Source organism: Talpa europaea (assembly GCF_964194135.1).
Source record: "Talpa europaea genome assembly, chromosome: 11".
Lineage (NCBI taxonomy): Eukaryota > Metazoa > Chordata > Mammalia > Eulipotyphla > Talpidae > Talpa > Talpa europaea.
The window spans coordinates 36,106,178-36,118,763 of NC_140078.1; the positions used below are offsets into that span (position 1 = coordinate 36,106,178).

General features: G+C 37.2%; 1 protein-coding gene across 1 annotated transcript in view; it reads right to left on the minus strand.

Annotated features, from left to right (window-relative positions):
* RALGAPA2 (Ral GTPase activating protein catalytic subunit alpha 2) overlaps window positions 1-12,586 on the minus strand; it is a gene marked incomplete at its 3' end in the record, with an annotated part of 286,220 nt that overhangs the window by 49,158 nt on the left and 224,476 nt on the right. Inside the window, exon 37 of the mRNA XM_084248454.1 lies at window positions 7,823-7,950. Coding sequence (XP_084104580.1) covers window positions 7,823-7,950 — 128 coding nt within the window. The remainder of the gene's footprint in view (window positions 1-7,822; window positions 7,951-12,586) is intronic.

Genomic DNA, 12,586 nt, shown 5'->3' on the forward strand with positions numbered 1-12,586 from the left:
ATAAAATCTCTCTCATTACTTATCCCCTGTCACGGCTTCAACCCACCACCCATGGGAATATGCCACTTAGTCCTCTAAGTACTTTTTGAAATGTGCTTTCCAACTGCCAGGGTACAAGTCTACTTGCATTTTCTCCCATTCTTGTAGGAATTCTAGTACAAATGTATCATTTTCTGCAAAAAAGTCACAAATCTAATCTTTTAAATTACTAAGGAATGGATCCAAAATAGTAGTTCCCTTCTTTTGCTTCTTGCTTTCTGAGATACATTGCTTGCCAGCCAAGAAAAATCAAGTATTTGTTGCCTTTAGTAAAATGTACGTTGGAGCTAATGTGGAGTAGCGTAAATCCCTATTACGATTATATTTTGCCTTTGGGTCTGTTTAGAAATGTGGATTAGAAATGCACAGTCCATGCCCCCTTCTGTGGAGTAGAACTCCATTCTGCCTCCTGCTCTTAAATGCAGCTCTCTCCCATGCATTTTTCATTCTCAGGCACTTTGATCCACCCAGCAGTGTTTTCTTTCTTTTAATGCTGCTATTATCTGATATGTTCTTGCTTCTTCCCTTGAAGTAATTCAGTTCCAGGTCCTATTAGACCCAATTCTCCAAGTGAAGAATTGAGTCTGCCTGAACTAGTCATGTATAAGATCCACAGGAGGATATGTCTATTGTCTAGTCTTTCATTCCTCTCCTAATTTTTCTGCGAAACTATTCTCTTCTTTTCCTTTGTCTCTCTACTTCTACCTTTTCCTCCCAAACCTACTCTTCAATGTGATGATCCAGAAATTTCTGTCCTCATTCTCTTCTCATTACCCTTCACATCCCAACAAATCTAGCAGGCTTCACATTGAATTAGTCTACCTGCTTTACAGAAAAATAGAATCCACCCCCCTGCCTCTGCCTTAAATTAGGCCCTTACTTTCTCTTATAACCCCTTCCACTGACCCTTAAATGCTTTCATCACCTCCATCCTCTGTGAGTGCATGCATGAGTGTGCGTGTGTGTGTCCCAAATGCTGTCATATGGAAGCATCTGTGGTTCTCAAACATGATGCACTCCATCCAAAAGCAAATACTGTCCCCTCACTTGGAATATCTTATTCAAATTTTTATTCCTAGTGGCTAGGACAGTGTCTGGCAGATGGCAGGGACATAGTATACAACAAATAGTACTGCTGACTCCTTTTCAGAAGCGCATGGAGAGAAGCTGAAAAGGTTTCCCCCAAAAAAAGAACCAAAAGATTCCACTAGGGAAGAAATAAACAGGACTGTTACAGCTTTAGGGAGAAGGGTCATTTTTGAAGGTGTGTAAATTTAGAGCAAAGCTGAGCAATGCCATTAAGCCCTGGGTCTAAAAGAGAAGGTCTGGTATTACCAAATACATCTGTTAATTGAAAGTGAAACTAAATTTCACTTATGAAAGAATGAAGCACAAAATTAACTTTTCCTTAGGCAGCTCAGTTCTCTCCATCAAATGCTGATAGTTCCAGAGAGTGGAGATGCCTAATGCCATTGAGACTATTGTTCTATTGAAGTGGACGTTTATATTTAAAAAGCCACCATCTGTTTGATTCAGGGTGAACTCCTCCTAATGGGCACACTACATATTGTGTGGCAACCTTTTCCCTGAAACAAGTTATCTGAGGAGGAGAATGAAAGTCCTGGCTCAGATGGTTTTGGAAACTTCTATCAGCTGACATGGTTTGCTTTTGGAATCTTTAGTTGGCTTGGAAACTGTAAACATCACATGTGGCAGGCTTCCCATTTACAACACTCGAGACACAGGAAGAGGCCCTCTGATTGCCCATGAGGGATAGAAAAAGCAGATGGCAGGTGAGTTGGCGCTCATCAGTCAGAAGAGCAGTGGCCAGAGGATGAAGGCTCCACTCGACAGATTTGATTTAGCCCACGAAGAAGTTACCAGAAAACCCAGAATGAACAAAGGGCCTGGCTGAAATGCTAGAGGGGGCTTTCCAAACATATCCCTACTGTGTTCACTGTTTTTTTAATCATAGAAGATAACAGTATCTTTCAGTCTTCTATGAACCGTCACCACGTAATACCAACTGTTTGATCAGTTAGACCAGGATACTCCAATCAAAAACTCCTGATACTGATTCTAAACGGTTACTGCTCAAAAAGATCCCCGAAAGGCAAATTCATTCCAACAATACCTCCAATCCTCAGGTCAATAAGAAATTCTGTATTTTACTGAACAAAATTGATATATGACTCTTTCTAGCAATACTTCTAGTTAATGTAAAACTGAAATTCAATTGACATTATTTTAAGGCAAGTAAGAATATCATAAGGAGATAAGAATAAAATGATTGCAAAACAATTCCAATGGCTCTCTATTGTCTGGATGAGTGTTTGACTACTTATGGTCAATACAAAAAACAAGTTCTCTCTCTCTAAAGGATTGACAGGAGGTCTGACTAAAAACATACTTTGTACATAAACTGGTTATTATGATACCTAGAAAGAGAGCAATATATGTATGAAATGAACAATTTGACAATGTCTTGCTTAACATGTGTAATTTAAATATTAAAAACAAAATGGGGACAGGGCCTCCCTGGTGGTGCAGGTGGCTGAACGCCACACTGTGAAGCTGTCCGCAGCCTTTGCAATGCAGGTTTGATCCTGGCTGGGCGGCGAGGGTCCCACATGGTGAAGCAGACCTCTCCTGTCTCACCCGCTGCTCCCCTCAGCAGTGTATTTCGTTAGTCTACCTGTTCTGTTCCCCGCTCTGTCTCTGGTGAATCTTCTCACCCTCCCGTGCATCTGGCCTGTACCCCGGTTCTTGTATAAAAATAAATAAATCTTTAAAAACAAAATGAGGACAAAGGATTGTTCATATAAAATGGTCTGTGTTGACCAAGAAATTTTCCCCTTGTCAGCACTCACTACTGTACCTAACATCTTAGGGAAACAGGTAATAATAACTCTCAGACTTTTTCTCAGACTTTCAAAAAAATTTTTTTTAAGATTTATTTATTTATTTATACAAGAACTGGGGTACAGGCCAGATGCACGAGAGGGTGAGAGGATTCACCAGAGACAGAGCGGGGAACAGAACAGGCAGACTGATGAAATACACTGCTGAGGGGAGCAGCAGGCACGACAGGCGAGGTCTGGTGCCATGGGGGACCCTCACTGGCCAGCTGGGATCGAACTGGTGCTGCAGAGACTGCAGACAACTTCACAGCGTGGCACTCAACCACCTGTGCCACCAAGGGAGGCCCTTTTTCTCAGACTTTTTGTCTCTTAAATGCGCTATATCTACTAAAGCTGCGCTTATAGGCTGGCTCATTCTTTAACAAGTCTTGGTTCACATGTCAATAAAGTTTTGCTGCAGGGTAGGTATACTGCCAGTCTTTAGGGAGAGAATCAAATAGAAATAAAAACCTAGAGAGTCCCCCAATCCCTACAGGGGTGAAGGGGTGTTCAGAATGGGTTCCAGATAGGGCTTCATGGATGTATCGCCTGTGCAGCTGCCCAGGACTTGTGCTTAAACAAGTCCTGTCTGGTATAATGCTCTACTGCTGCCATTTTGAAATTCTTCATAATGTTATCTTCGATCTTAGGTTTTGTATTTGAAATGCAATGAGACAGCAGAGCATGTGCTTTATTAGAGGAGACACACATGTGTTAGCTGCTGGTCTTTGCTCTCTGTGGCTTGTTCACATGTAGCCTTAGCGGTGTAGCAAGGGCATAGACTATTATAGCCCATGGTGCCTAGGAATTCAGGGACACTCAAAATGAATATGTGGAAAGTATGTTGCTTCTTTGACTACTGAGTAAGGGGTGGGAAGGAGAAGAGGGGAGGGGAGAAGGGGGGGGGCAAGCCTGAGAATCATAGCTTTTGTCTGAAGCAGAATGTGCTTTGAATGCAGAAAGCAGGCAGTGGTGTCCTATGAAACATGAAGAGCTAAGGAACCCTATCATAGCCTTTGTTATGTTACTTCCTCACATTAGTCAACAATTTACTCTGAAAATGATGGCACAGAAGGTAAAAACAAGATGATCCACAGTTCCTTCCCTCCATCAACTGAAGGTAAAGTGGTGGTACAATATGTACAGATAAAGGGTGAAATAAAAACAGATGCAGTGGATCCACTGTCCTGGTAAGAAGAAAGGCACATATGCTTTTGCAAATTATGAAAGAAGAATTGTGTAACTTTGGTGAATCCACAGAATAGGTAAATGTTTTTACATTTGCATAGAGTTAAATGCTTTTATCTTTACATATTGAACTGGCACTAAAGGATGATAAAATTAAAGCTAATAATTTAACAATTTTAATAATTCTTTCCTTAAAATGACATTAAAAAGCAACATGATGAGCAGAGACAAAACCATAGAAAAATGAGGAAAAGCTTTATATTTTAGCATCTTCAAAGACACTTTCTCCTAGTTTTTGAACAAGGAGCCCCATATTTTCAGTCTGCACTGAGACCATAGATTATGTCAGCGAGTCCTAATTTTACAGAAACATCAATTCCAAAGAGCACCTGCACCCCTATGTTTATAGCAGCACTGTTTACAATAGCTAAGCTTTGGAAACAACCCAAATGCCCAAAAACAGATGACTGGATCAAGAGGATGTGGTAAATATACACCATGGAATATTACTCAGCATTCAAAAAAGATAAACACATGCAATTTGCAGCAACATGGATGGCGCTGGAAGGGATCATGCTCAGCGAAATAAGCCAGAATGAAAAAGAAAAATACCAGATGGCCTCACTCATAGCAGGAATCTAGAAAACTTAAATAAGGGACCAGGAAAATGAATAACTATTAGAAAGTGAAAATCAAAATCAACAAAAAACTATGAACCAGAGACACTCTATGGGGGGCGGGGGGCGGGGAGGGGAGGGATTGGGGTCAAAAGGGGATTGCAATAATAAAAGGGGATTGCAATTGTATGGGGAATATAAAAATAAAATTTATTAAAAAAAAAAAGCATTACTAATCTTTTCAGGCCCTGGGGTGAGCGTTTGAGGAGCGGGTGCTCACAGGGCCTTGGGGTTGTGGCCCCTACATCTATTGTCCCTGGAATCAGATAGCCTTGATATGGTATTAAGACCAGAATTTTCAAGGTGGGTCATGAGGTTAGCAAACGGGGAAGCTAGGTTTCCTCGGTATCACCCAGAACACCATCTCTGCTGCAAGCTGACTCTTGGCTCTGTCACAGGCACTGTGATGGATCTGACCACACATATAATCCTTAGAAACACTTATCACTTGAGAATACTGAGTAGTTGTACTTGCTATCATGCCCTCTGCCTGGATGCCACCCCTGGTCCCTGAGGATAGCTTTCCCCTCACTCCTCAAATCTCAGCCCACATGCCCTCCCTGCAAAGAGGCCGTGCACCGACCCACCTCATCCACAACTCTGTTTAGTTGTTTACAGAACTGAGTTTGTTTGCTTGTCTTCTCTAGATGAAGCCTGCAGAAAAGACCCATGAGTCTTCCCTGCTCCCCTTGTATCCCGAGCCTTAGCATGGGATCCAGTAGATGATGAGTCTACAGAGACTGTTTTTGGCAAATGAATAAATGTAAGGAAGTAGTCATGACTAAGTTGTATTAGGCTATTCAGTGTTTCCCAAAATTCAAATCTAAGAGACTATTATATCAACAAAGCAGTGAATTCCAGACACCAGTTGCAACACAATATAGTTTAGAATAGTCTGAGAGATGTTTTAATAAAATGTTACAGGACCAAGTAATTATTAAAGGTCTAAGCAGATACCTATATCTATAAAAGTTAAAAAGCTAGTAATACTTTTTTAAAAGAACAAAATATATTAAAAACCCCTCCCTTTTCCTTATTTTTTTTCCATTTTCCCCAACTGTTGTTCTTATTATGCTTCTGGTTTCTGGTCCAAATATTAGTTTTGTTGTAGACAGAAATGTAAAAAATGGAGTAGAAATAGAAATATTTTTCCTATTGATTACATCTCTATAAAATTTGTATATAATAGCTTATTTCTTATTTTAAATAATTTATTTGACGATTCAGCACCAATTAAATTTTTCAACAAATACAAATTTTACATTTTTATAGTGATCAACATAAGATTTATTACTTTCTCTCTCCTAATTTCTGTACTACGTTGTCCTCTGAGATGTCAGCCTGGCTATTTTATGAGTTATTTTAGAATTCTGTGTTTACTAACCCACATTAGCATCAGCAGTCTGAGTTGTATCCATATGAGTCCAAATGCGATTTGTTTGAAAAGTTCTGAAAATAATACTAATCTTACTGTTTGAACTTTTAAAAACATTGTTTCCCTTAAAAAATAGATACTATATTAATTATTTGAGAAAGTAATGTTTAACAAAATAACAAAACATATATTTTGTAATGACAAGTTCAATAACTAGAGAAGGTGATGTGACGAAAATCACAATGGACTTAAAAACAAAATGGAATTTTCTTTTCTGCAGATGACTTTTTTCTTGCCTTGGACCCACATACTTGACTAAGGAATGTCCAGCTCATCCTCAAACTGACAAATCAATTGCTGAATAGGTCTTTTTCATCTCTGCCAAGAAACTTTTTTAAACAACATGTGAAATAAGAACTCCATGCTGAAGGCTGAATCCACACTAGCCACAAGATTAAGTCTAGAGTGCTGTGGAAATCACTGCAAAGAATGCCATCTCCAAAACACGCACCACCAGCCTGGACAAAGCACGAGGGCACATGCTGAAGGGGATAATGCTGCTCTAGCCCCTGGGGAGGGACCAGATGGGACCTAATAGCTCTTTTCTACTACTAATTTCTATGATAATTCCAAGTTGCCACATGGCATATGTATTTTTTTTTAATCTAAAGACAGAGTATCAGTCAATGAAGTGACCAGGATTTTAATGAAAGGTATTTTTCATGAACTGTATCTATGCACACATATTTTGTCCCCATCTCTCACCCCCACCCTCCAGTGACACATCACTCACTATTAGATTGGGAAAACACAGTATTTTTATAATCATTATCAATACCAATTAGAAATGAAGAGACTCAAAGTTTTATTAGGAGGTCAGATGCCTTTTGCAGCAAACATATCAAGGCAACTTAATTTTTTTTCTTATAATCAGAGATTATACTTGCATTTAAAATTTATAGCATGCCAACTAATGTTTGAGACTTATTACAGAGGTGAAATTTCATCTGTTTTAAGAGAGAAGAGCAAGAATTAGAGAAAGAAATTTTAATGATTTGGGAATATTATCAAAGCCTTTCTACCCATTTTTACTGATGGGTTCAAGGGCAATTTCTCTGAGGACACTTGCCCTTTGCTCCCAACCAGATGCAACTTCTCCCTCTTCCTACCTTTTGTGGCCCTCTGTGAACCTCTCTGGTGGCATCTCCACATTATTTGGTTTATTAGAATCATTTTACTGCTGTTGGTTTCTGACAGGTACCTTAAGTGAACCATCATATTGGGCTTAGCATCCCACCTTACCCACAGGAGACTATAAAAAATAGGATGAGAACGAAACTGAGCTTGAGATATGAATCATCTGAGGAGATATGAGGCTCTCACACAGTACAGCTTCTCGCCGCAAACTTATATGACTAATGTTCTGAAAATAAACTCTTCCTTAGTTTCATTTTGTAACATTATTATAATCAATATAAATTAACAAATGGTATGGAAATCACATTATACTATTTTCAAAGTAGATTGAAAAAGTCTCTCTTCCTTCTTCAATCCAGTTGTTAATACTTACCAGTCACGAAAAACTGGCAGAAGTCTGGATTCTGGGATGGTTAATTAATTACGTATTTAAAGCAAAAAGATACAAGCTCTGGTAGAGTGGGATGAGGCACTTCACGGCCCGGCTGGCATTGATGCACGTGGCACATATAAGGCTTGGCAGTAGCTTTCCACTCACTATGGCTCCATCAAACAAAGGCCCAAAAAACGGAACCTGTTGATCCAAAACAGAAAAACACTTAATTTTCAAAAACCAGTCAAACCGAAGATATGATAGCAAGAAAAGTCGGAGAGATGGTCAGTTTCTGTACACAGTTTAAAGACGGAGCTAACAGGATTTGCTGCAGACTATTACTTAAGGAGGAAAGAAAAAGCATAAGAATAATGCCATGGTCTATGGTTTATTGGAAGGCCAGACCACCTGTTCATGAAGATGTATTATAGATCAATTTTAGACATGCTAAGTTTGAGATGCCTATTAGATATCCAGTGGTGATATATGGAAGTGGTAGCAGATATATCAGGGTGGAAGTCAAGACAGAGATTCAGATTGTTCACTTATACATTATACATGGTATTTATAGCAATGAGATCAGGTGATTAGATGAGCAAGACGTTCAGGGACTATACCCTGTAAATTTTCAATGTTTAGAGGTAGACCTGAAAAATTAGTAAAAGATATTGAGGAGTTGTTGGAAAATCCCAGTGAGCAGCACTGTACTTGGTATATGTTAAAACCCAAATACCTGTTGAATTTGTAATATTAATTAATATTATAGATAATTTAAATTAATTAATGTGGGTCTCAGTGTAGGTCTTCTGACTTCTTTAAAAAACTGTTTATTTGTAGAACATCTTTTATATGGTTGGTACTGGGGAATAGCTTGGGATATAGCGATGATCTTTGTCCATAAGGAGTTGATATGAGAAAATTAAAACTAGTATCTCTTGACAAAAGTACAAAAATTCTTTCCAGATTTTTTTTAAAGATTTATTTATTTTTATACAAGAACCGGAGTACAGGCCAGACGTGCGGGAGGGTGAGAGGATTCACCAGAGACAGAGCGGGGAACAGAACAGGAAAACTGATGAAATACAATGCTGAGGGGAGCAGCGGGCATGACAGGAGAGGTCTGCTACGCCATGTGGGACCTTCCCGGCCGGCCAGGATTGAACGGGGGCTGCAGAGGCTGCAGACAGCTTCACAGCGTGGTGCTCAACCACCTGCGTGCGCCACCAGGGGAGGCCCCTTTCCAGATTTTTAGCAAATAAGTTCAGAAATATAGAAAAAGAAATCTGTATCCATAAGTAGAATTTTCCATAAAACCATGTCTGGTTTAACATTCATAAATTCATCAAACTAATGTTTTTTACATTAGTTAAAATTCAACTCTTATTCATGAAAAAAAAAAAAAACAAAACCCAGCACTCTGAAAAAGAAAGGCAATTTCCTCAATTTGATGAAATCTTAAAGGAAAAATAATATGGCATCATGATTAATGGTGAAATCTAAGTTTTCTACCTAAGAAGATCTGAAAAGGCAAGGATGTCTTTGTCATGCACCACTTCTGTCCAACATGTATTTTTTAAGATCTATTTTAATTTATTTATGCATGCAATAACTGGGATGTAGGCCAGAGGTGTGGGGGTGGGTGGGGGACAGAATGGATTCACCAGAGACAGAGTGGGGAGCAGAACAGGTGGCTCTACTGAAATACTCTGCTGAGGGGAGAAGTGGGTGAGACAGGAGAGGTCTGCTGTGCCATGAGGGATAGCTCTCTGGCTGGGGATGGAATTCATGCTACAGTGGCTGGCTACAGCTTGATAGCCCTGAGACTTTAACCCTTGCACCATTCTGGTGCCAAGGGAGGCCCATTCTGTCCAATATTTTTGAAGATGCTTGTCATTATGATAAGTGAAAATAGGGGAAGAAAGGAAGAAAACAAGAGCATAAAAATTAGAAAGAAGCAGAGTTATCTTTATTTACAGATAACATGATGTATACAAGAAAATCAAAGGAATTTCACTAGAACTAATAAGTGAATTTTGAAAGTCCACAGGATACAGTATATTCTCCAAATCAATTATATTTGTAAATGTCTAGTAATAAATTTGACAAAGGATATGCAAGACATCTACATTTAAAACCACCAAATGCTGCTAAAATAAAGATAATCTAAGTAATTGTTAATGGATTGGGAGTTTCCATATTGTTAAGATGCCCAGTTTTCTGAAATAGAATTTTAGAGTCAACACAAACCAATAAAAATTTTATCTATTTTGATATATGTGGACAAGCTGATTTTAAATTTATATAGAACTGAAGGTATAAATTAGCAAGCAAAAAGAGTTAAGATCTACATTATGTGATTTCAAGGCCTGTAACACTATCACACCATATCATAAAAATCATAACATAGGCACCAAAATAGACAAATATATCAACAGAACAGAATATAGTGTTTGAGAAAAGAGTCACATGTATACAGTAAATGATTTGCAGTAAGGAGAGTATATCAATTTTATGGGGAAGGCAACATTTATTTCAATAAAGACATTGAAGCAACTGGATAGCTATGCTTATTAACAGACCTTGATGATTAGCTCATGCCACATGCAAAAATGAAGATGCACTTAGATCAAAATATTAGGGCTAGAACCACAAAGCTTCTAGAAAAAGGCATATAAGAAAATATTTACAACCTTGGGTTAGTCAAGAATTTCCTAAGGTACAAAAAGCAAATTCTTTTCAATAATGAAATTAGACTTAACAAAAACTTTAAAAATTCTACTCATTATTGAAATGAAAAGGAAAGTCACAAACTGGACACAACCTAAACTGGACATAACAATTCCATCAATAGGAGAATGAATAAAAACTTTGTGATGTAGTCACCCAATAGAATACTTCATAGTAGTGAAAAGAAACAACCACAATTACTTATATACTTGTAATATCATGGAATGCCCAAATATAGTGAGTGAAACAGACACAAATAAATTCATATCACATAATTCCATTCATAGAAACTTCAAACACAAGTAAAACTAATCAATGAAGACCGAAGAGTGTGTGGTAGAGGTCAAAATAGCAGTCACCTTTCAGGGGATTAGTGATGGGGAAAGGAAGGTACATGCAACTGTCTGGGGGCTGGCAATACCTATGTTTGAACCTAAGTGATATTAAACAAACAAGTTTACTTTGAAAACATTCATCGAATTGTACACTTAAAATCTGTGCCCCCTTCTTTATTAATGTTATATTTCAAAGAAAACATCTTAAAAAGAAACCTATATTATAGATTTGTTTAACACACCAACAAACTCATCCTAATGGATACATAAAAAATACTTCACCTCCAAATTATAGAAGACATTTTTTTCAAGTATGCACAAAATATATTTAAAAAATTTACAGCGTTGTAGCTGAGGATCCTTAAACATAGTCTTCAGGGGCTAATTCCACCCTAGTGGCTTTTTGTATGACTAAGAATGACACAATCACACTCATTTACTTACACACTGCCTAAGCTTGCTTTTGCATAGCAGCAGCAGAAATGAGCAATTTTAACAGACACTGTAAGGATCACAAAGCCTAAAATATTTACTAACTGACCCTTTACAGAAAAGGTTTGCTGAGTTCTGTTCTAGATTGTAGTGAAGTCTCAATAAATTTTAAGTGACTGAAATCATATAATTATATTCTATTTATTGAGTTCAAAAGCTATTTATTGAGTTCAAAAGCAATAATATCAGAAAGCTATTTATTGAGTTCAAAAGCAATAATATCAGAATAAGTACCACAAATACTTACATTTAGAAATTAAGAAATACACTACTAAGTAATTCATGGATCAACAAAGATATTGAAATGGAAATTCAAAAATATGTTAAGATAAATAATGAAAATAGTAAATATTATAACATATGTTGAAGCAGTATGTGGAGGGAATATGTGGAATTAAATAGATATTCTAGAAAGGAAAAAGGCTGCAACTTAATGAGGATAGGCTTCCACCTCAACAAGTATTGAAAAACCAAAAGAATAACAAAAAATTAAGCAGAGGAAAGAAATAACAAAGACAAGATAGGCATTAAAGAAACAGAAAACATACAGTAGAGAATAATCATGACCAAAACTTTGTTCTTTGAAAAAAGTCTAACAGAGTTGATAGCAAAAGAGAAGAAAGCACAAATAACATTAGGAACAAAAGAAGGACACACACCTATAAATGCTTAGAGAATATACTTAACTTTATGCTTATACATTTGAAAATTAAGATGAAATGTCCAAATTCCCAGAAAAATACAACTTATTAAATATAGACACAAGATGATATGCAAAAAACAATTCTACAAGCTTTAAAGTAATTAAATAGCTGTTTAATAAGGAAAAGCCATCCCAGATAGTTTTATAGGCAAATTCCACAAAATTTCAAAGAGTAAATAATCATTTCAAAGAAACTTCCAAAGTACAGGAAAAGAGAAAAACAAACTCATTCATTTTATTAGGTATGCAAGCATAATCTTAAAAAAATTAGGCGTCAATCTCATTCATGCAAAAATCACAGCAAAAGTATTAGCAAACCAATTAAAAAATGGGCAAGAATAATAAAAAATCATAACCAAATTAGGTTTATTTCAGGAAAAATGTGTGGGTTTTCATCAAAAAATCAATCTGTATATTTAATTACATTAATAAATGAGAAAAATGAGATGATTATCTCAACATAGGTTTAAACTCAAAATCCACTTATAAAATTTTTTTTAGTGATCTTGGAAGAGAAGAAAACTTTCTTAATCTGTTTAAGACTATCTATCAGGGCCTCCCTGGTGGCACAAGGGGTTAA